This window comes from Cherax quadricarinatus, chromosome 40 (genome assembly GCF_038502225.1).
Source record: "Cherax quadricarinatus isolate ZL_2023a chromosome 40, ASM3850222v1, whole genome shotgun sequence".
NCBI classification, from domain to species: Eukaryota; Metazoa; Arthropoda; class Malacostraca; order Decapoda; family Parastacidae; genus Cherax; species Cherax quadricarinatus.
The window spans coordinates 14879523-14905200 of record NC_091331.1 but is presented as its reverse complement, the minus strand read 5'-3'; the positions used below and the strand labels follow the sequence as shown (position 1 = coordinate 14905200).

General features: G+C 42.1%; 1 protein-coding gene across 13 annotated transcripts in view; it reads right to left on the bottom strand.

Moving 5' to 3' along the window:
* heph (polypyrimidine tract-binding protein 1 heph) overlaps window positions 1-25678 on the bottom strand; it is a 603602-nt gene that overhangs the window by 529265 nt on the left and 48659 nt on the right. For 3 of the 13 annotated variants that reach the window (XM_070092722.1, XM_070092729.1, XM_070092723.1), the window contains one exon: window positions 3738-3762. The exons of the other annotated variants lie outside the window; for them this stretch is intronic. In XM_070092722.1, coding sequence (XP_069948823.1) covers window positions 3738-3762 — 25 coding nt within the window. The remainder of the gene's footprint in view (window positions 1-3737; window positions 3763-25678) is intronic. 13 annotated transcript variants of the gene reach the window in all.

The window sequence follows — 25678 nt, the reverse complement described above, 5'->3', positions numbered from 1 at the left end:
AAAACAAAATTGTTATATGACGATAAGCAAAATACAAAAGTAGAGTTTTGTAATAATAATGTGACTATAAATGCTTACTAAAATAAAGCTAAAGCAAGATAATTAACAATATACAAATTAAAATGTCAGCTGACAACAAAAGGGTTTCTGGGTGGTAATATAGTTAACATACCACAGGCTTTAGCAGTAACCTATAGGTAAACGTATTAACACAACTGGTAGCAGGAAAAAATGAAGGTCTTAGTATCATCATGTTATGTAGGGAAGACAACATTCGTAGACAATGGTGAGTGGAAGCTGCTGGTGATTACTGTATTCAGGGGGAAGAACTAAACCCAATGGGGCCACAGCACCTGGGGAATGGGAAGAAATTAGGTTTGATCCTAGAGATGGGTAGAGCTCTGATTCCATGACTTCAGAACCCTTCAGCAACATCAAAGCATGCCCCTCCTTGAAGGGTTCTGTGTTGAATGAAGGCAATATATAGTGTCTTGATAATCAAAGGACTATCCAGGAGGTGGATGCTACTGCTGCCAAATGGGTAATGGGCAATTATAGGGGATGGTACTGCATACTATGGAATTCCATGGAAAAGGCAGATACCAAAAGGATGGTATAGAGAAATCAGTCATCATGAAAAGCATTGAGACTGAATGGAGAGGATGAATCATCAATTTCCACAAGAGGGCATGAACAAGACACCTCACTCTGAAAATCTTAAGCCTCACAGTAAAGTGAAAGAACAATGGTCGCAATATCAGAAGATCAGAGACTTAAGATGCGCAATGTTATTCAACATTTAATCAGGAACTGGATTTATTCAGAAAACACACTAGTGATCAAATTACTGTACAGCAACATGATTCTGGATAAATGGGCCACAAGGAAAACTCCTCTGTCCAGAGTATCAGCATAATTAATAACCACACAAAATGGACTGGAACACAGAGTGGTAGCAAAATGCACAGAAGCAGTGAAGACTACATAAATATGAGTGGTAAAAATTAAAAGTGGTAAAAGTTGAAGTGAAATGAGTAGTATGTAGTTAAACATGTGCAAGAATTAGTGACAAACAATCATTAATTGGAAATGCATTGTGAGAAACAACAGGAGGCATCACACTTTTCATCAAATAAATTTTACCTTGTAAATAACCTTAATAGTGTAAGGGTGGTAGCGAGGAAATTGTATCCTGGTAGTGAAGTCTGAGTTTGCAAATAAGTTAAAAATTATTAAAACACCAAATTAAAGTGAAGGAAAAACGAGAGGAAGGCTGCAGTTGACATTATGTGCAAAGCTCTCAAGATCTACCAAGGAAAGTCAACACCTGGTGGCAACAACCAAGCAAGATTATGTTTAACATAAAAATAACATCGTCATTCATTACTTTATTAATACAAAAAAATGAGTGATTAAAAGCATGGGATAAGAGAGCAAAAAGCTTATATTACCAAAATTGTGGGGCTGAAAAATCATTACATGTGTATGCTTAAAACCCAATGTAGCATTTTATGCCTTAACCTAGTAAAAGGCTTTTCTATCTGAATTTACCTTCACCTAGAAAGTGACATCGGGAGATTCTTCAAATTTACTATGAATTAGATGAGAATATATAAATATCTCATATTTGGAGAAGACGGATGACAGGAGACAATGAGCAGAAGCCGGGGAAGAACAAGACTGGAAAGGAGAGGAATGAAGGGGAGTATAGAGAGGAAGGGAAAGGAGGAAAGAAAAGAAGGAAAAAAGAGGCAAGAAAGGGAAAGGAAGGCAAGAAAGGGAAAGGGAGGCAAGAAAGGGAAAGGGAGGCAAGAAAGGGAAAGGGAGGCAAGAAAGGGAAAGGGAGGCAAGGAAGGGAAAGGTACGCAAGAAGGGGAAAAGGAGGCAAGACAGGAGGGAAAAAGAGGCAAAAAAGTAGGGGAGGCAAGAAAGGAGGGAAATGGAGGCACGAAAGGAGGGGAACGAGAGGCAGGCATGGATGGGAAAGGCAGGCAGGCAAGAAAGGAGGGGAACGAGAGGCAAGAAAGAAGGGGAACGAGAGGCAAGAAAAGAGAACGAGGCAAGAAAGGAGGGGAACAAGAGCCAAGAAAGGAGGGAACGAGAGGCAAGAAAGGAGGGAACGAAAGACAAGAAAGGAGGGGAACGAGAGGCAAGAAAGGAGGGGAACGAGAGGCAAGAAAGGAGGGGAACGAGAGGCAAGAAAGGAGGGGAACGAGAGGCAAGAAAGGAGGGGAACGAGAGGCAAGAAAGGAGGGGAACGAGAGGCAAGGAGGGGAACGAGAGGCAAGAAGGGAACGAGAGGTAAGAAGGGAACGAGAGGCAAGAAGGGAGGGGAACGAGAGGCAAGAAAGGAGGGGAACGAGAGGCAAGAAAGGAGGGGAACGAGAGGCAAGAAAGGAGGGGAACGAGAGGCAAGAAAGGAGGGGAACGAGAGGCAAGAAAGGAGGGAACGAGAGACAAGTGAGGGAGGGAACGAAGGATAAGGGAACGAGAGACAAGGGAGGGAATGGGAGACAAGAAGAGAAAAACAGGCTAGGAGGGAAATAAATCAAGAAAGAGGAAGAGGCAAGTAAGGGAAAAAGTAAGGCAAGAAAGGAGGGGGAAGTTAGAAAAAGGAGAAGGAATGAACGAACGAGGGAAGTAAATGAATGAATGAATGGAAAAGGAGGAAACGAGGGGGAGGGAAAGGTAGGAAGGAGGGAGGGAAGAATGGATGGCTGGGAGAAAAATGGGGTGGAAGAATGGAGGAGAGAAGGTTGAAAAAAAAGGAAGAGGGAAGGTTAGGCAGAGATAAAACAAAGGAGAATAAGACTAAGGAGACAATAAAACTGTAGAAGAGTGATAAAAGAGGAAGTGGCAAATGCAAAGGAAGGGGGAGGGGAGAGAAATGTAAACAAGAAAAACGTGATGAAGGAATCAGAGAATTTAGGAAAAGTAGGAAAAGACTTGAAACATGTAAACAGCCGACGGCACCATGGGAGGAAATGGAGGACAAGACAGGAGAGTGGGTAAGCCGGAAGGAAAGGGGAGAAGACAATGTGAGAGGAAAGGGAAGAAGACAATGTGAGAGGAAAGGAGAGAAGACAATGTGAGAGGAAAGGGGAGAAGACAATGTGAGAGGAAAGGGAAGACAAGATGAGAGGAAAGGGGAGAAGACAAGATGAGAGGAAAGGGGAGAAGACAAGATGAGAGGAAAGGGGAGAAGACAAGATGAGAGGAAAGGGGAGAAGACAAGATAGAAGGAAAAGAGAAAAGACAAGATGGGAGGGTAGAGGGAGGACAAAATGGAAGGGAAAATGACAAGATAGGAGGAAAAGGGAAAAGGACAAGATACAAGGAAAAGAGGAAAGGACAAGATGGTAAGGAAGGGGGAGGACAAGATGAAAGAAAAGGGGCAAGGCCTTGATGGAAGGAAGAGGACAAGATGGGTGGAAAAGGGAGGACAAAATGGGAGGAAAGAGGACAGAATGGAAGGAAAAGGGTTAGGATAAGACTGAAGCTGAAAATCTGATTGAAAGAGTAGATGAGGTAGATATTTGAGAGGGCCAAGGGAAAAATTGAACAGGAAACTATGCAAAAAAAAAAAAACTTGCTCTAACACAGAAGAATGGTACAATATGTGAGTATGTGGAGAAAAAGAAGAGAAAATAATAACAGTGCAGTCACACGCTTGGTCAGGGGGCAGCAAGAGTGGGCCTAGGAGAGCGAGAGTGACCAAAATGGTTGTGGACTGTTACCTTTGTCCCAGGGTTCAGGAAGCCTCTGAAAAACACAAAGAGAAAGGAAAAGTCAGAGATGGAACGGGCAATAGACTATAAATAATATTTAGTGAGAATCAGCCTGTTGTAGCATACGCAAAAAAAAGTATAAAAAAAATAAATAAATAAAAAATCTATGAAGTTAAAAAAAAAAATGCCAGGCGTCATCTCACATAGAATACTTAAAAAGAGAATAAAGAATAACAAGACCATTTAAATGAATAAGCAGTTTTAAACACAAGAAATTAGTATATTTTGGTTCAAGTCAACAGTTTACAAGAGAGTACACACGAAGTGCAACATCAATAAGATATACAGTACTTAAAAAAGTTCAAGTGAAATGTTTAAACATTCTGTAGAATTGACAGAAGCTTGCAGTAGAGAACCCATAGTATAACGGTACTATAGCTGAAGAAGGTAGAAACATCAAGTAAAGAGATATACAGTATATTCGGGTGGATAAAACAGGCGGAAAATATAATTTTAGAGTCGGTGTGTGGATTTTTGTGAAGGCGAGGAACTACATCCGTGATTGGTCAAATCTCGGTATATTCCAGTGGTGACGATTCTTCTCCGTATCATGCAGGGGCGACTCTCAAATCAAAAGGGGGAAGGGTTTCCCTGCAGCTACTATAAATTCTTCAACTTAGGAGTCACACAGGAAGGTACTCCGTCAACCGGTGGAGGCACTCAGGAAGGTACTCGTCAACTGGTGGAGGCGGCACTCAGGTAGGTACCCCGTCAACTGAAGAAAGCTACCAATTTGGAGCAACTGGTCAAGATCAAGCATTATGGAAATAATTAGTTAAGATTAAACATTTAGATGGACACCTCACTTTCTCAAACTCATTTACTCACCATTATCTTTAGCCACCTCCATAAAATTTCAACACAGCTACAGCAGTAAATTCATGTCCCCCAGCTACTGTACAGTGGCCACAATGTCTAGTTACCCTATGCAGATAGTGATTTTTTTTTGTTAGCAAAACACAGAAGGGTGCTACAAATTATACTGCATATAACTGCAGTCCAAAACAAATTAACCCAAATTACAATCTGCACACATTTCTGCAGGGGAAACAAGACATAGTGACCACCATGTACATGTTCAGCATGCTATCAGTGGCCAGGGAGGAGGGAAGTGTAGTGTTCTCAACTGAAATATGATCCTTGATTACAAGTGACCAACACTTCCACAGTTTATGTCAAGGGATTAATTACAACAAATGCTACAAACACTGGAAGAGCAAAAGTAAAACGGATACAATTAACTGAAAAGTGGCAGAATGAAGAAATAAAATTTTCTAAAGGTGTGACGGGCTTTATGACGTACTAAGTTGAAAGTGAAGGCTTTGTGATCCACGTCATTTCCAACAAGATTGAGTTAGGGGAAGGAGATGGTAGAGGGTTAGAAGAGAGACTAGAATAATGATTAATCGTGGATTGATACAAAAAAATATAAAAAGTGTTAAGATAATTTTCGTTAATCACCCTATTAAACTGTATAAATACATTTGAGGACAAAACTTAAGCATTCTCATATCACAGTGTGGGCCTGTGGTCTGTATGCAACAACAGCATGTTTAGTCAAACAAATAATAAAGAAGCTTGGCATCAACTCGGGCAACAATTCTCTAAAAACGGAGCCCAGGTAGTCATTAAAACAAGTATGGTCTAATAAGCCTGCTACAGTACATCTTTGTTGTCCAACATACAAAGAACGTGGTATGATATGATAACGAGTTTGGTGGCTGAAACACTGGATGACAATAGGAACATATGGACGTCTCGTACGTGAGAATTATTTTACTTGTCAGTGTGCAGGAATCATATTCTATAAACAATATACGTACTCACCCAAGCAAACATGGCAACCTGAGGGAGGACTGATTTGACCATGTCAGTTTTATCAGTTTCATTGGTGACCAATGGGACAATGTGTTGGTAGTGAGATATGTATGGTGAAAGTTGCAGTAGCAACATGCATGCGACAGGAGTGGAGATCACACACACACACACACACACACACACAAAATGGTAACACACACGTATGATAAAGCTCACGGTTCAGGGAGAGTGACCTAGTAGCGATCAGTGAAGAGGCGGGGCCAGGAGCCTTGTCATAGAACTTACGTAGATCTGTGACACAGGATTTTGCTTTCCTTAAGCCGTGCCGTCTGTCATGTATGAGCCCAATCCTTTTTATGTGCTCCATCACTCTTCTCTTGATAATCTTTTCCGTGACTTTACATACTATACATATCAGTGACACTGGTCTGTAGTTTAATGCTGCCTGTTTGTCTCCTTTCGTAAAAACTGGAGCTACATTTGCTGTCTTGCACACCTCAGGCAGTTGCCCTGTTTCGATAGATTTATTGAAGATTGCTGTTAGCAGCGCACACAGTTCCTCTGCTCCCTCTCTCAGAACCCATGGAGATATGTTATCTGGGCCCACTACCTTCGAGGTATCTAGTTCACCTTGCAGTTTCTTCACCTGCCCTTTGATTATGTGCAGTGTCCAGCATTTGCTAGTGCACCCTGCTGCCTTGGTTTTCTGGAAGCATTTGTCTCTACTGTGAATACTTCTCTAAATCTTGTGATACGTTCTTCACACACTTCCTGGTCACTCTTTGTGAGCTCCCTTCCTTCTCCTTTCCTCAGCCTGATTACTTGGTCCTTGATTGTTTTCCTCATAATGTGACTATCATAACTTTATTGCAGATTTGGCTTTTGATGCTGTCATTCTCGTATTGCCTCTGGGCCTCTCTCCTTATCCCTGTATATTGTCTTTTGTCTTCTATACTTTTTCCATGATCTAGCACACTTAGACTTCGCCTCTTTCCAACTCCAGGTAAAACATGGGTTCACTCTGAACTTTCCATTTTTTGTTACCCTATGGTATGAACTTTTTTGCTGCCTCCCTGCACTTAAGTGGTCACTTGTTCCATCATTTCATTTACTGTCTTTCCCTCTAGTTTTTTTTCCCACTGTACCTCATACAGGAATCGCCTCATACGTATGTAGCCCCCTTTTTTGAGGTTTGGCTTCTCCCATCCTTCTTGTGCTGCTTTATTCTCCACTGTTAACTCCACAAGGTATTCACCACTCAGGACATCGTGATCACTAGTGCGATATCCCCTATGTCTGATAGGGGATATCACAAGTATGATATCCCCTATGTCTGAACTGTTCAAGGTCAATATGAGGTCCAGTCTTGCTGAACCCCCCCCCCCTCCCTCTCTCTGGTTGTATCCTTAACATGTTGTGCATGAGGTTTTCCAATATTGCCTTCAGCATCTTAGCCTTATACGTTTCTGATCCCCCATGTGGTTCTAGGTTTTCCCAATCTCCTTGTGACTGAAATCCTCCATGATGAGTAATTCTGCCCTAGCCATGGGGCCTTCTGGCCACTTTGGCTTGTGTGTCCATCAATGCTATATTGCACTCATCATACTCTTTGTCTTGGTCTCTTGCTGTTCAGTGGTGGGTTGTACAACACCAACACCTTTGGACCCCAGTATGAAGTGTTCCTATTATGAAGTCATCTGTTTACCCCTATCCATTCCTCCCATTGGTTTCTGATGAGCAGTGCAACTCCTCCTCCCCCTCTGACTCTTTCCTCAGGATCTGATATCCAGTTGGAAAGCTTACATCTGTTATCCTTGATAGCTCTGTCTTCCTCTCCGAGTGCTATGATATCCGGGGATGCCTCTGATTCCTTCATGCCACTCCTCTCTTATTTTATTTCATCTGCATTGGTGTACCATACCTTTAACTTCCTTTCCAGTACTGTATTTTGGGAGGTGGGAGGAGTTGGGTGCAGACTGGGTGTGGAGGGCAGGACAGGATATTATGAAAGGCTGTTGTGATGGTGATATTAGTGCTGGGGGAGAGAGGCTGTGGAGTGTGGTTTGTTTCCAGTTACTGTGTTTGGTTGGTATGAGGTGATAGGGTTTGAGGGGGTTCTGTATGTGTGTGTGTTTGGTGTTCCCCCTGAGGCTGAGGTTTCCTCTGTCATTGCCTGCCCTGTCTCTTTCCTTCCACTGGTGTGTTCTTACTCTCACTACTAGTTCTGTCTCGACTGAGGTATACTCGTTGATATTCTCAAGAGTCCTTCAACAGTGGTTTATGTTGTTGTATCCTGTTCTGTACTTTTGTCTTGAATGTCAATTTGACTGGTCGATTTTTTTCCCCTCGAATAACCCCCTCCCCCCCAAAAGCCTGTGAAAATTTATTACTCGAGACATGTCCTCCACTCCCGTTATTGCGATGATCCTCTTAATCTCTTATGCCTCCCAATGCTTTCTTTCATCATGGGTCCCTTCAGCATCCTGAAGCCCATGAATAATTAGTGACCTCTCCCTCCTCATTTCTCTTCCCTCCATATCTCTGGATCCGATTTAAGCATCTTTGTTTTTCCCTTACCATTTTCCAGACACCTTGGACTGATATTACTTCTTCGCCGTCTGTTCCCATTTCAATCACCTTGTTTCTTTCTTTCGGTCATCTTTATATCCTGCTTCAGCACTTTCATATCTCTGCAAAGCTCATTTAGCCTTTTTTTCCATTTTCAGACCAACCATCCTCGGTTCCCTTGCCTGCGTGCCCTTCCTTTTCAGATCTCATTTTTTTTTTAGCCTGTTAGGATGCTCTAGCTTCTGCAGTCTGTAAACTTCATGTAGAAGTGTGTGTGAGGGGGGGGGGGTATGGGGGTTTGTGTGTGGGGGTTGTGTGTGGGGGTTGTGTGTGGGGGTTGTGTGTGGGGGTTTGTGTGGGGGGGGTTGTGTATGGGGGTTTGTGTGTGGGGGTCGTGTGAGGGTTGTGGGGGGGTCGTGTGAGTGGGGGTTGTGGGGGGTGTTTGTGTGAGTGGAGTTTGTGCGTGGGGGTGTTTGTGTGTGTGAGGGGTGTTTGTGTGTGGGGGGTGGGGTAGGGGTGAGGGAGGGGTGGGGAGGTTTGTGGGGGGGGTTGTGTGGGGAGGTTTGTGGGGGGTTGTGTGGGGAGGTTTGTGGGGGGTTGTGTGGGGTTTGTGTATGTGGGGGGAGTTGTATGTGGGGGGGTTTGTGTGTGGGGGCTTTGTGTATGGGGGGTTCTGTGTGGGGGGTTTGTGTGTGTGGGAGGGTTGTGTGTGTGGGGAGTTTGCGTGTGGGGGAGTTTGTGTGTGGGGGGGGGTGTGTGGGGGGTTTGTGTGTATGGGGGTTTGTGTGTATGGGGGTTTGCGTGTGGGGGTTTGTGTGGGGAGTGTTGGGTGGTGTGTGGGGGAAGTTTGTGTGGGGGTTTGTGTGCGCGTGTGGGGGAGGGCTTGTGTTTGGGGGGTTAGGTGTAAGGGGTCTGTGTGTGCGTGTGGGGGGTTGTGTGGGTGTGGGGGTGGTTGTGTGCGTGTGGGGGTGTTGTGTGTGGGGTGTTGTGTGCGGGGGTGTTGTGTGCGGGGGTGTTGTGTGCGGGGGTGTTGTGTGCGGGGGTGTTGTGTGCGGGGGTGTTGTGTGTGGGGAGGTTGTGTGGGGGAGGTTGTGTGTGGGGGGTTGTGGAGGGGTTGTGTGTGGGGGGTGTTGTGTGTGGGGGGTTGTGTGTGGGGGGGAGGTTGTGTGTGGGGGGTTGTGTGTGGGGGGTTGTGTGGGGGTTGTGTGTGGGGGTTGTGTGTGGGGGTTGTGTGTGGGGGTTGTGTGAGGGGGTTGTGTGTATGGGGAGGGTTGTGTGTGTGGGTTGTGTGCGTGTGGGGGGAGGTTTTGTGTGTAGGGGGGTTGTGTGTGTAAGGGGGATTGTGTGTGTAAGGGGGATTGTGTGTAGGGGGATTGTGTGTAGGGGGATTGTGTGTGTAGGGGGGATTGTGTGTGTGGGGTGTGTGGGGGTTGTGTGTGTGGGGGGTTGTGTGTGGGTGGGGTTGTGTGTGTGTGGGGGGGTGTGTGTGTGTGTGTGTGTGTGTGTGTGTGTGTGTGTGTGTGTGTGTGTGTGTGTGTGTGTGTGTGTGTGTGTGTGTGTGCGCGCGAGCGAGAACACACGCACACTGGGTGGGTAGTGGCAATGACGTTACCGGAAATGCGGGGGTGGGCAGATGTAAGCAGCATAAGCTAGCAGCAGTAAATACATTAGTTAGCACTGTGTATGGTGGTAGTAGAGGTGCGGGTATTATGTAGAAGGCAAAAAGTGTTGGATAATATTAAATATAAGGAGAGAGTAGATAAGAAGAGAGGTAATGCCAAGGAGAAGACAGCCCTCTCATTATATGCATTCATGCCTTGCGGCGATTCCTTGTGCCAATGTTACCTTGCGGCAGTATTCGCTGTTTACAGTCAACAGCTTTATTAGTTCACACACACAGCGAGTGCTGAGGTCATTTTGAGGGATTCCCAACAATTACATTGGCAGCATGGTTTTAGAGCAGGTCGCTCATGCCTCCCGCAACTACTGGACCACTATGACGTAACTGATGCACTAAAGGACAAACAGAATACATATGTAGAATAAGAAGACACTAAAATACCTTCTATAATTGCGATTGTGGTGTAATAGCACACAAAATGCATGCTAGAGGAATAACTGGAAAGTGAGCAGATGGATCCTTAGCTTTCTAATATAATATAACACACAGTAATAGTAAATAAAGTCAGAGGGTGTCACAGTAAAAAGTTCATTTCCACAAGGAACAATACTCGCCCCCGTCCTTTTTCTCGTCCTCACATCTGACACTGACAAAGAAGTAAACCATAGCATCATGTCTTCCTATGCAGACGATACTAGAATTTGTGTGTGTCATCCACTGAAGACAGTCTCTAAATGTATTGAAACCAAGGCTTCCCGTGGGCCACTAAAAACAATATGAAAGTTCAATGAGGACAAATTTCAGTTACTCCTTTATGAAAAACTCGAGGATATAATAGCTAGAAAAATGTATAAAACATTTTAACCACAAAATAGAGCGACAAACTAATGTTCAAGCCTTAGTGATGTCAGATCTCATCTTCAAGTATCACAACAAGGAAAATGATAGGATGGATAATACGAACCTTTAAAATAAGGGATGGTACGGTAGAAATTCTAGATATTTAAGTAGAAAATAAAAATCTGGTAATTATCCTAGTATATAAACCACAGTCAGCAACAGCTGAGGAATTCATAGATCAAATAAAATAGATAGCTGTCTTGATTATAATTATAATCATGGAGGAGCGCTAAACCCGTAGGATTATACAGAGCATCTGAGGAGGGGGGGGTGAAGGTATTGAGGCTCAATTCAGGGAACCGGAGCACAGATCCAATTCCCTAGACCAAGAGCCCCTCACCAGCGTCAAGGAACCTCCTTTGAGGGGATAGCTGTCTTGAAAGGTTGGGGGAAATCCCACACCAAATATTATCCTCCTTGGAGATTTCTATTTCACAAATTTAAAATGGAAGATGGCTCATCACATCAGACCAGAAAGAGTTCCTGGACGCACCCTGGATCAACAAATACATGCCAGGGAACTAATGAGGCTTTGTGAAAAGTTCGCATTGAACCAACAGATAATTGATCCCACTAGAAACGAAAATAATTTGGATATGATATTCACAAAACGAGGAACTAGACACATAACAAATCACAAAAACAATATACTCATAGAAGTACGAACAAGTATAAACCCAGGGTTTGAGTTGAGAACTCAGCAATAATGTACGGGAAGAGATATTCAGTAAGTTTAATTTTAACAACCAAAGAACTGACTGGGACAAAATTAACCAAGAACTATCAGACATATACTGGGAAACAGTCACGAGCACCATAAACCCTCACCAGTCCCTGGAAAAGAAGATACAGAAGATACAAGGTCTGTATTAAATATGTATCACTTAGGAAACCTACATCAGATATATAGAGTAGATGATACAAACGAAAAAAAAGGTCACTGAATGAAGGAAAGATAGTCTTAGCAGAGATATCAATAATTTAGAACAAACACTTAAAATGTCATATCAAACAGAAGCAGCACAAAGCGAACGAAAGGCCATCCAGGATATTGCAAGAAACCCAAAATATTTCTATTAGTATGCATAATCCAAGATAAGAACTACCTATAGAATTTGGACCCTTAATAAGAGGAGGCACATACACTGACGAACGGGAAATACGCGAAATTTTAAAATAAGAGTAAGAGTCGGTGTTCAGGAACCCACTAAATGACAGTAGAGTGGAGAATGCATAAACTTTTTTCATTCCATCAGAAGGCTACGCAGACCTACTAACTGACATTAGTACCAATCCCATAAAACTTGAAAAAGAAATTGAAAACATACTTGCTCGCTCAGCTCCTGGACCGGAGTCGTGGAATTCCGTTTATAAAAAAGTGCAAAGAACCACTAGCACGAGCCCTAGTATCCCTTGAAGAACCTAGATATAGATGAAATACCAGACCTTAAAGAGTGCAGGCATAGCTCCTTTGCATAAGGGAGGTAGTAGAAGTTAGGGCTGCTGACCAGTAGCCCTAACTTCTCACATCAAAAAAATTTTCGAAAGAGTAATGGGATGTCAACTTATAAATTTCATGGAGCAGCACAATATGCATAACCCAAACCAGCACGGTTTTAGAACTGGACGATAGTGCCTGTCAGTTTCTGAACCACTATGACAGAATTATGGAGGCGATGGAAGAAAACCAAAATGAAGATGTAATATACACAGATTTTGCCAAGGTATTAAGACAATGCGATTATGAGGTACTCGCACATAAAATGAAGGTCATAGACATAACGGGGAAGGTATGCAGATGGATTTTCAGGTTTAACACACAACACAAACAGTAGTAAAGAGCAAAATCCAGTATCAGCAAGGTTAAAAAAAAAATTCAGTTCCCTAAGGAACCATCCTGGCACTTATGTTGTTTATCCTCATAGACATCAAAACACCCGTCACAGTTTTGTATCAGCATTTGTAGACTGCGCTAAAGCAAGCACGAAAGTCACTTTGGTAGAAGACGCTGAAAAATTGCAGGATAACATAAGCAGGGTTTTTTCGGTGGTTGGGTGGTCAGTGGAGAACATGACATTCAATGGTGATAAGTTCCAGCTGTCTTAGGTATGGAAAGAATGAACAGTATACAAAGCTCAAGAGAATCATTATATATAATGAAAGGAACACGTGACAGACTTGGAAGTAATTATGTCAGCTGGCCTTTCTTTCAAGGAACACAATAAGACCAAGGTCATGCCAGCCAGGATGATGATGGGGTAGATAATGAAAACTTTGAAAACAATGGAAATAATGCATATTCTCACACTTTTCAAATCACTTGTGCCCTCTCATTTGGAATATTGCAGTGGTGACGGCCCCATTCAGGGCAGAAGCAATATCGGAACTGGAACAGATAGTTTATGGCCCGCACAGCTAATAAAGCATTTAAATTACTGGGGACGCCTTCGTCTTTAATATGTACTCACTAAAGCAGAGAAGAAAGGTGCGGTGGGCACAAGTCTAATCACCGTCTTATCAGACAAATCAAACACTACTGGGACAAGTGTAGAAGTCTTCCGTAAGAAACGGACAAGTATCTTCACCAGGTGACACATCAACCAAGCTGTGATAGATATGTGGGTCAGTGGGCCACCAGTAGCAACACCCTGGTTGACCAGGCAAGCACCATACGAGTCTACCCCAAGGTTGGACTCTAGGAGCAGTAAAACTCTCAGAACTCATTAAAGGCATATCAAAAGGTAAAGGTATATCGTTAAGCCAATGATGATCCTCTTGAAGTCACTTGTTCTCTCTAAGCTGGAATACTGCTGTACAATAACTGCCCCTTACAAGGCAGGCGAAATTGCAGATCTGGAGAATGTACAGAACCATCATTGCATGTTAAAGTATAGACAAGCAGCTTAATGAATGGGAACGTATGAAGTGCCCTCTACTCCCCGGACGCAGGCAAGAAAGATGCATCATAATTTACACTTGTAAATTCCTAAAGTGACTGGTCCCAAATCTGCACACAGAAATCACTCCCTGCAAAAAAAAAAAAAAAAAAAAAAAAGAGTACCATATGAAAACTAAAGAGAAAACTAAACTAAGAGAAAGCACAATAAGTGTCAGGGGCCTAAGACTGCTCAACAGCTTCCCATCATACAGGAGTATTGACAATAGACCCTTGGCTGTATTCAAGAAGGAACTGGAAAGATTCCTAAAGTCAGTACCTAGCTAGCCGGGTTGTGGTTCGTACGTTGGACTGCTTGCGACCAGCAATAACAGCCTAGCTGATCAGGCCCTAATCCACTAGGAGACCTCTCCTTACACGTGTACCCTTGCCTCTTGCTCACCTAGCAAGAGGCAAGGGGTGTAAAGAGACTTGCCAGAAGACCGGGGAATAAAAAGAGTGAGGGAGAGAGGCGGAAGGTGACGAATAAGAAAAGGGGGGAGAGCAGAGATGGGGTTGTGGATATTTTTTATTAAACTAAAATTGGATGTATCAGCATTGTGCTGCTATCCTCTTCTATATAATAGCTACACAGTGGAAGCAAAGCTGTTTCCCCGTCACATTACACCATGCAGGAAGGCGCTTATACAAGGTTTTGAAATCTGTCAGCCTGAGATGGTAGACTTCAGTAGGGTAATAAGGATATCGTCAAGCATTCCACCAAGGATTCATTAGCTATGGAAGCTTTAAGTTTCGTTCCAGCATAACCGGAGTTACTATCACTTTGGAATTGCCATCTCTCAGGATAGCCTATCCCATACATAGGAGAAAGGTAATTTTTGAAGGACTCCATCATCCCAAGGAGCAATATAATATATATATATATATATATATATATATATATATATATATATATATATATATATATATATATATATATATATATATATATATATATATATATATAATACAGGCAGAGGAAGGGGGGGGGAGAGGGGGGGGGGGAGGGGCGCGAGGGAGAAGAGGGAAGAGGCCGAAGGGAGGAGCAACAGAGGGGAGGCCGGCGCGAGGGAGATGAGCGAAGCCAAGGAGAAGGGTTGGAAGCTGGGGGTGAGAAGGGTCGGAAGCTGAGGGAAGTGTTGCGAGCAAGAACAGCCTACCCTCTGATTCGTTTATTTACTTAACAAAAGTAGGATTTTCAACATCCGAAGATGAACGATACATCAATAAAAATGCTTTTCTTTATATACGTAACATTTGTGTGTTTCTTTTCATACGTTATTCAGGTCAAGGTAGGTTATAATATCAATTCCTGATAAACTTTTTGGGGAACAGGCACTTGCAAATGTCCAGTTACAGCAAACAAAAAAAAATATAACGAATGTTACCTATATCTGGAAAAAAAAAAGAATATTTTCTTCTGAACTGCCATTCGCCTATAATGAAAATCCTACTTATGTAAGTTTGGTAATTAAGAATCGAAGGACGGTAAAGTGGAGGGGGATTGCAGGAGAATGAGGGACATGGTGGCGAGTATTGAGAAGAAAGGCTGCAAGTACATATAAGGGCTATGAATAATGTGAACTTATTCTTCCCAGTATCAAAACGCTCCTAACAAGAGCTATAAGAATAACCGACACAACAGCCTCAATGAAAGACGGGGTCCAGCAAGCACACTAAAATATAACTCAGCCTGACCCCCCCCCCACACCCCACTCCGTCAGGCCATTAACCTGGCTGTGGTACCTACTTCATACTGCAAGTGACACACGGACTAATCAGGCTATCAATCAGGAGCAAATTAGTAAACATGATACTTTATACCACATTTACAATAAAAAATCTAACCTTCCCATCTAGGCATCCAGAAAGTGTAATGCATGATCTTGCAATAATTTTAGTTTTCTATGTTGACAGATTATATCAACAAAATATTAATAAGTATTGGCGCATGTTTTCACGTAACTAGTGACGACCTCCCTACCCTCCAACATACAACGACGAAGCTCAACATCAGACATTTCTAAACAAAATTTAAACTTCTTCTAAAGATGCTGACAACAAAAAAAAGCGCCAGTTCCCAACTTTCAAACTTTTAATTAACAAGGGACGCTTGCTTGGCGTCTACCTGTTCTTGGTTGGCTTTCGGAGGTTGCTCGTCCTTCCCCATAACAAACTTCTCGAATTTGCTTAAATTATAACCTTTTTTTTCGCAAAAGCCTCAAAAGAGTACAAATAATGATTAAACACTCCAGAAACTTTATATGTACGCAGTGTTAAGGGAAGGTAAAGAAAATCAATCAAGGAACCATTTTGACATACACTCCGTTCGGACAAGCGATAAGCTAAAACACTTCAAAATAATTATTCAAATATTGGCTAATTAAACATACTTTTATAACTGGGATACGTACATCAGCTAAGTGGGTTAAACTATTCAGTACAGGAAAATTGTAATAATTTGGAGGCGTACACAAGAAAACGGGCTTAAGCATGGCTTAACAAGAACATTAAAAATTAACAATTTTTTTTTTTAGTTTATTTTGATGCTGTTTGAATTAGCATTACCTCACGAGAGGTAAAATTAGGCTGGATACCACAATGTTACACTTGTGACACACCTTCACTATGTATTGTCAAAGAACGTCCCTCAAATGACAGGCAATATGCAGCCACTTATTAGTCCTTCGCAAGCAACGTATTAACTGCCACACCTACTCTGCCAAGCATTCCCTTTTTTTACAGAAAATATGGCAACCTAATAATTGCCAAAGTGATTAGCCATCACCACACCAACTACTCTACTTAGAACTAAGTTGGCTAACAATCTGCGCGCTGCTTACTTTGAACTGCCTGCAACTAGACAAATGGCCTTACTGAACAGACCAGCAACCAAGAGGTATGACCAAGGAACGCGTCGCTGGGGTAGTGATATACTTTTCAAGTTTCACTATACACAAATAACCCGCAACGTCATCGTAAGCTCCTCTCTTCTATGTGCGGGTTATTTGTGTATCGTTCCAGTCACGGTATTGTGCCTTTTTTTGTTATTTAAAGAGTTTCACTACTCTCGGAGCCCGGCCATGGGCCAGGCTCGTCTGGTGCTTACCTAGTCAATCAGGCTATTGCAGCTGGAGGCCCGCTGCCTCACATATCCATCACAGCCTGGTTGATCTGGCACCTTGTCCAGTTTCCTCTTGAATGCTTCTACACTTCTTCCAGCTGTGTTTCTGATATCTTCTGGTAAGATGTTGAATAGTCTGGGACCCCGGATGTTGATACAGTGTTCCCTTATTGTCCCCACCATCAACAGGTAGGCGACCACTCAATCATTTACGATTACTTTAAATACAGTAGTCAATATAATACTTCACCTCCGAAGTTCTTAATTGTTTAAACACTAACTCCATCTCATGAATTATTCACCACCACCACTCAGGTCACCATCAACTTCCATATCAACTCACCAAATGTCACTGATTCATGATCCTTCGGTATACCGTGTATAAATGATGGTGATATGTCAAGCTCAGCAACATTTCTACTGTGCCCCGTGGCCTGATCGCTAAAGTTCTCGCTTCACACGGCGAGGGTCTACGTTCGATTCCCAGCGCAGGTAGAAACATTGGGCGTGTTTCTTTACACCGGTTATCTATGTTAACCCATCAGTAAAATGGGTACCTGGGTGTTAGTCGACTGGTGTGGGACCTAATTTGCCCGAAATGATCTGCATAACAAGGGACTTTATATATAGTATTATGTCACTGATGTCAGCTAGGCTTGTATATCATGTACCTGTAGTAAAGATATAATAATAATAATAATAATAATAATAATAATAATAATAATAATAAGCATTCAGCTTTACTAAGTGTCATTAACACTGAAAAAAGTGACAGAATTCAGATAATAATATGAAGTACATGCCCCTCAAGGCGCCTAACACGCGCTTTGTCCTGTGAGGACAAGTTTGACCTATCAGTAAACCAACTTCACTGTTATATTATTGACCACACAAAAGCTAAGTGTCATTAACATATTTCATGTTAATCGGGTAATTAATTTCAAAATACCAGGGGATAATCCACTAAGCTTAATGTCGACAGGCAGGGGTATGATGACAAATATGCAGAACAAGATATTACTGAGACGACTTCTCCCGATAGAATTTTCATTACCCTGAGCGCAACGTTGTCCTAATTAAGGCTCGACTTGCATATACTCTCCCCATACCCGGGAATTCATTAGTCTCAGTTTTGTTTCCACACACCTATTGCAATACACCATTAATAAGGGGATAAAAACAACAGTAAGTTATTTGTTCGATGATTTTTCAGTTTGTAATAAAATTTCTACTTCATTTACGGCAAACAGGCAATCCCTGTATCAACGAGCACCGCAATTCAATTACACTGATCCCAATTAGGATAACATGCCCTGAAGAACTAGGACAAGTAGCAGTTTCTCTTATAATTATATACGATAACTAGAACGAAACCTTTCCCCCAGGTCCCCCACCCCCACCCAAAACACCTCACTGAGCGACAATTCAATTACCAAAGTTGGAAGACTCGCGCTCTTGTATACCACAACTTTGACACCTCATATGACTCTGATAAGTACGCCAACACCGGCCAAAGCAACACCGGAAAAATAACCAGTTGGTAAAAGTCCTACAGGAAATACGAACTAAATCATGGGCCAAAACGCAAGGGCTCTCATCTATTTACGAATCAAAGCTTCAGGTTTGAAAACTGACATTAACCTATAAGACTTATCTCATGCACAAGTTGCACACAATTACATGTAAAATTCGCATTCTACAAGAAAAAAACTAGTTTAAAAACGGTTATAATATGACTTTATAAAAAAAAAAAGACGGTAACGTTTAATTTACATGTGTGCCTTATTGTGACACATTTCAAGTTCTACTACTATAACAAGTCTGGTCAAAGGCTTGATTGCATTCTCGACTTGTCAACCATACTGTGCTACCAGAAGCATTCAGGCCTACACGGCCATTACAAGCTGGCTGGTCTGTCTGATTTGGCAGGTAGGTCTAAGGCGTCACATGGGAATCTATGCCACTCCCCACACCTCATCAAGTACTCGAAGAAGCTCGAAAAGGTCTAAAGGTTTGCAATCAGGAAAGTACCAAAAATGGTAAGGTAACACTGTGTGGAGATTGAATGACTTGAACCTGACGACTTTGGCGGAGAAGACAAGGGGAAGATATAATTGCGACATAAAATCTTAAGGGGAACTGCTATAACAGATAAAGACAGGCTCAATTCGGGGAACCAGGATGAAGCTAAAGACAAAGATAAGCCATAGATATGTAAGGATGTTGGTCCACGAGAATGAACGTAAACTCAAATAGTCCAGTAGTTTAGTATGGTGTGAAGATCGTGTAGAGATCCTTTACTGCACGTATAAGTTCTGTCAAGCACCTTAACTACTGGGAACGCTTGGAAGCACTTGACTTGTACTCGTTGGAACGCAGGAGGGAGAGATATATCATAATCTACACTTGGAAAATCTTGGAAGGAATGGTCCCAAATCTGCACACAGAAATCACTCCCTACGAAAGTAAAAGACTGGGCAGGCGATGCAAAATGCCCCCAATAAAAAGTAGGGGCGCCATTAGTATACTGAGAGAAAACACCATAAGTGTCCGGGGCCCAAAACTGTTCAACAGCCTCCCATCAAGCATTAGGGGAATTGCCAATAAACCCCTGGCTGCCTTCAAGAGAGAGCTGGACAGATACCTAAAGTCAGTGCCGGATCAGCCGGGCTGTGGCTCGTACGTTGGACTGCGTGCGGCCAGCAGTAACAGCCTAGTTGATCAGGCCCTGATCCATCGGGAGGCCTGGTCATGGACCGGGCCGCGGGGACGTTGATCCCCGGAATAACCTCCAGGTAGTCTCAAAGCAGGTAGTCAGTCTCATGCCAAAGAACAGTAAAGCAGTGTGGTCATCTCCGCCCATCCGGTGACTAATGATAGGTGCCTCTGTCTCTTTACCGACCAAATCCACTCTGTGGCGGTAGAAAAGAAACAATAGCAGTATCAGCAGAAGGGACAAAAGCAGCAGCATCAACATGAAGAAAAAGAAGCAGAATCAGGAGGAACATAAAATCAGCATTAGCAGGAGCCGAACAGACAGGAAAAGGAACTGGAGTGGGATCCGTAGTAACAAACTGAAAAGGCATCTAGAATAGCAGCAGGAGGACAAGTAGAAGCAGAAGAAACACGAAGCAGCAGCAGGACAAGTAGAACAGAAGAAAAAACAGGAAGCAGCAGCTGCTTCCTGGCCTGGCTGCCCCAACTATGCATTCACCAGGGTCACGTACACCTATTGTTTAACGAAGTTCACTCCCACATGTATATAGATCACAGGAATATAAACACATCACTTAAATTGCCAGTCTGTGCAGTTGTCGCACGAACACCGTGTGCGCCTACCATAACATGTGACGTGAGAAAAAACATTAATACGGTTAGTGGTTAGTGTTTGAGAAGGGCAGCATGGAACAAAAAAATGAAAATCTAAAGACAAATGAAGCAAATCACCCGCAATTCAAATACAGAACTTAACATGTTACACATTTTTTTTAAAGATTAGGTATGCTAGGGCCTTAGAGCAAGAGATTGGTGAAGCCGGTCGTCAGTCAAGAGGTGGGGGCCACAAGCTTAGACATGACTCCTGCACACGATAACTTAAAATATAATAGCAGTCTTGCCAGTTAATGTGCATTCACCAAAAATGCAAGTTTATAAAATATGTGATTAAGATCCGCATCAAGAGAATAGTTTCCTAAGGAATAAATACATCACCAAGTGGCCCTTCACTAAACGTGATGGACCATAGGCGTCTTACAGTAGCGTCTATGCAATGAGGTAATCAGGTTTGTTCCACAGAAGGGAAGAATACTTTAATTTCTTTAAAAAATAGCCCTTCACCAGAATCAAGACACCACATCCCTTGAAAGGAGAACCCGTTAAGAGGCTGTAAAGAATTATAATAAAATGTATAGGGTGGCCACAATGTCTATTTCCTATGCAGGAATGTTGTATGAGGTCGAGATTCATTTTCTTTTTCAGTTTAGACGAAAGTACTCATGAGTGAAGCAACTAATTACACCAATGAACAGCTGATTGTTGTCGGTTCACAAAGAGGGAAGACAAATGGAAGAGGTGCGCTTAATTTCCAAGGAACGATTCCACCGATTTAAAAAAAAAAAAAAATTCCTCTGGCGCCTCTACATTAAGTTTGTGCACATCGAAGTTGGCACGTAAGAATCCATTATCACTAGAGATTAAAAGGTATAATTCACCGACACGATGGAAACATTAAACACCAATGCAGTATAATGCAATCCTTTATTGACTACGTTTCGCCCACACAGTGGACTTTATCAAGTCACAAACGATCTACCTGGGTAAAAAGGTACAGGTAGGTTCCCCAAGACAGCCTGGCCCGGGTCTACTCCATTTGGCGTCCCTCTCAAATCCAATCTACCCATCATTCTCCATGCACTCGTGGGCAAAACGTAGTCAATAAAGGATCGCATTATACTGCATTTGTTTAAATTTTTCCAACCCATTGTCTCTCCATTATTCGGGAAATCACTGCTGTTAGTTATCAATTATTATAATCATGGGGGCGCTAAACCCGTAGGAATATATATACAGCGCACGTGGGGGGGGGGGGGTGGAATGTATTCAGGCTCAATTCAGGGAACCGGAGCACAGATCCAATTCCCTAGCTCGAGAGCCCCTCACCAGCGTCAAGGAACCTCCCTTGAGGGGTTAACTAGTGGGATATATGACTAGTTAATAGTCCAGGTCGGACCGAAATGTCGTCCTGTTTCATTCTATGTGTAGGTTGTTTGTTTATTGTTCCAGCCAAAGTATTGTCCGTTATTTAGAAAATTAGTTCAGAATAATCACCTGTAGGCTACAGCATGTTATTCATAAATTTACGTAACGTCACCAGCCGTTAAAATATATATATATATATATATATATATATATATATATATATATATATATATATATATATATATATATATATATATATATATATATATATATATATATATATTTAAATCCGTGAACCAAACCTTAGTTTCATTTTTAAGAGGTAACGATTTTTTTTTTTTTTTTTGCCCGCGGCCACTTCGAATACAGCTCTCATTTTAGGTCAATTAATGGCACGCGTACCAGATATAAAAAAAAATCAGGGTTTAACTACACGAGACCTATCCTAATTAGAAAACTACATTTTAATTTATATGAAATCCCTTCTCCGAATTTTATACATCTGGATTAAGACTTGGTATAGATGAGGAAACGTGAGGAAAATGTGGTGCATGGAGATAGGGTGTGATGTGGGAGACATTTACCACCTAGTCCGCTTTTTTTTTTTTTAATGCAGAGAGCCTTAAAGTACTAGCTTTTGGGTGCCCCACCATGGTCAAGGCCACACTGGTGACACTATATATAAACACTGGTGTGCCCTGGGTAAGGAAGGACAGTGGAAAGGGACAGCTGTGGCTAGGAGAGACGAAGTAAATAAATCCTACCTTCCTTCCACCCTAGATTTATACACCACCTACTTGATCGTCCTATTCTGCTCCCTCCTCTCTCAATGACCAAATCACCTCAACAACCTATTATCTGAAAAATATCTATTGTAACCCCTCCCAGTCTCCTCTTCGTAACAGTGCATCGTTTCCTTATTCTTCATACAAGCTGGGCGGTGGTGCTGCAGCACCTTTCAATTTAAAAACTTCCATTATCGTGCCTCACTTCATTAGTTATGACAGATTTCTCACCCGACAACATAATTTATCCTCAATGGAGCTTGGCTTTCTTACTTCATCTGTCTTCCTCTAAGCATCTTGTTCTCGTTTAATCATCAAATTCCAATAGGGTGAATTTCCAGACCATTCATTTAGTTCTTTCGTCTACACGTTTTATTTTAACTAAACTTTGCCAACTCTCTACCTGTTCGCAGGTAAAATTTCCTAGTTATCCTAGATTTGTTCGTTTATTAGGTTTAATGTATCTTGACTACATGAAGGACATTACGGTTGCATGCAACTTTACACTACCGGTTAAGGATACTTTAATCTCTAAAAGAAGGACTCATGTAGACTCTGCACTATATACTGAGATATGCACACCTCTCTATACTCAAATAACCCTTACTTTTTATCTTGCGTAACTTCGTGAATGTTACCGAGCCATTTTTCCTTTCTCCTATTTTGGCCATTTTATATTCCCTTACAGTATTATACCGAATGTCCCAGATATTTTAGTGCATCACAAAGTACAATAAAAATACAAATAAAGTTTTTTTTTTACCAGTGCACTTAAAATCTCTCTAGTTTTCATCTATTAATCCGCAATGAAATTAGTTCAACCATATAGATGTTTCGTCTTAATATCTTGCAATGCAATTTTTCAAAATTTCCAACGTGCAACAGAAGACTGCACACTTCTTACTTTTGACATATTTTTGATGAGTTTCGAGCTTTTCTGCTCCGAGCCTGGCCTTGGGTTAGGCTCGTCTGATACTTGTCTGGTCAACCAGTCTGTTGCTGCTGGTAGCCCGTTGTCCCACATATTCATCACAGCCTGGTTGGTCTGGCACCTGGGGAAGATACTTATCCAGTTTCCTCATGAAGACTTCTAAATTTGTCCCAGCAGTGTTTCTGTTATCTTCTGGTAAAAAATACTGAATAGTCTGGGAAAAGGGGGGGGGGAGGTCCTGCATCTCTCAACTTCAAATTTATATTTCCCTCAATTTTTTATACATTTTTTTAACTTTTCAGTTACATTATCAATTATTAATGACCACGCCTCCCTTAAACATGAGAAATAAAAATATACTAACGTAGCATTCATTATCAGAGCGGATACACTCGGCTAAGCTTCACTGATAACCGCATCCACCTAGGACCCCCCCCCCTCCCTAGTTGCTGCCGCCGCCACCAAACCTTGCTTACTCCCCTCCATAGCAAGCACAACCCTAACAAATGTCACGGCACGACGTTCTTAAAAAGCGCCTGACACGAACGTCAGCCTAAGGAAAAAAACGGAGGGGAGGCTTGTGCAATGGCGGCAGCAGGGTAGTTAAGAGATATTATAGCGGGTGCTGGGCCATTCCGTGTCCCAGCCTTAACAGCACTACGACACGGAGATAGCATCACCGGCAGCCTACATGCCTCACAGATGGCGGTGTAATTCTCGGGTGAGCGTGTTACAGGCAGTAGTCATGCTATGTCCTCCACACCTTGCCTCTTGCCCATCCCTCTTACGGCGCCTTGTGGGCTTCCTCCACGACTCCCAGATTCAGGTGAGAATAGAGTTTCCTCTAATTGTAAATGTGAAGACGCATGAAAATTACTCAAAGACTGTGGCTCGAAGGAGGAATCCAAAGTGGGGTTGTAATTCCCTAGTCAGAGAACAGTAGGAAAAAAAAACAAATTATTTATCTTACCGACTCCGGGGAAACATAAGCACACAATGTAAGCAATAAAGACGTTAAAAAAAATAAGAGGCTGTCTTGTACTCGAACGTTCTCCCACATCACAAATAACTGGTCCTATTTAAAACGCAGGGCACATTAACGCGATGCTGCTGCTGACGTGTAATTCGTATACTGCTAAAATGTGATCTCAAAAAATTATAAGTGGAAAAAGCACTTATCTTCTATCTGAACATTAGCATTCAAATCATTTACTTAATGAGATTCATTCAACCGTAGAAAATAAGAGCCACTTCTTTAGTTTTTGTGCACAAACGAACTATGGTTTCCCAAAATATCTTTTACAACCTGAACGCAACTGTACAGGGTAAATGTTGTACTGCAAATAATAAAAGACCGTGTAACGCTCTGCACAGGTCTTATCCTGCCACAAAGGAAAATGTTAAAATCTTCCCAAGTAATGGGGCACAAAAAAGTAAGTGCGAGCAACTCGAAAACGTCACATTTATATTACAGTTTCTTTCAATAAATACAAATGGTTTGTTGGCAGCAACTATTTGCCAACTGAAGACTGATATGTTTTGCACTCTGGCAGGATTACTGGTCTTTTGTTTAATTAACATTTAATAGGACATGTGCGTCTTACAAATTTTGCTCACATTCAGCTTCCAGTTCACAAAATGCTCTACTAATTCTTTCCCCAACTTATTTACTGTATAACCTCGTTAGTTCCAAGTCACTTCTAATATAGATTTACAGCAATGCAAATAGTCGACAAACTATTTAACTTCTTGTTGCTTGAATGAATGTTGACTCATTATCAGTCGCAGCCAACAATCTAAGTGATACATAATACACTCCCCAATATTACTACCTTGACAAGGTATTAAAATGAACGTAGGTTGGGTAAGTGGCCCACTGTCCCGCTGGTGGTAGTAATGTGGTAGGGAGAGGAAAGAAAAAAAAAAGTCCCAGTGCAATAGCTCACACTGCTGAGAAAATAACTAAGAAATCGCTACCACCAGCTTCAGATGGCAGTGCTTTACGACATGGCAGGCTATTTCGATTTGATGACAAGGAGAAAACTAATAATTATTAGTACGCCATAACCCTTCCCTAGAAGGAGGGGAAGGGGTGTTGACAGAAGGCGAAAAGATGAAGACGGTTATGGGTGCAAGAGCGAGAGGGTAAGGAAAATATAAGACATGGGAAAACGCGAGGGAATAGACAGCGAAGAAGTTGGAACATAGCGTTGAAAAAGCTAAATAGAATGTGGGGAGGGATGGGGGTTGAACATGACCAAGCCACTGGAAGTGGTAAAAAAAAAAACAGAAGGGTGAGGGAGCGGGACGAATACACACAGAAGTAAAAGATGAAGGTAAAAATGAAAGACAAAGCAATGGTCCAATGAGAATGTGATAAGTGACGAAAAATAGCCAGGAAATAAAACTAATAGAAAATTTGAGGACATGCAGTTCCCTATATCACTGAGAACTTTGGAATCCTGATTCAATCTTCCCTGATTTTCATTCCTCTGACCATTATATTTTAA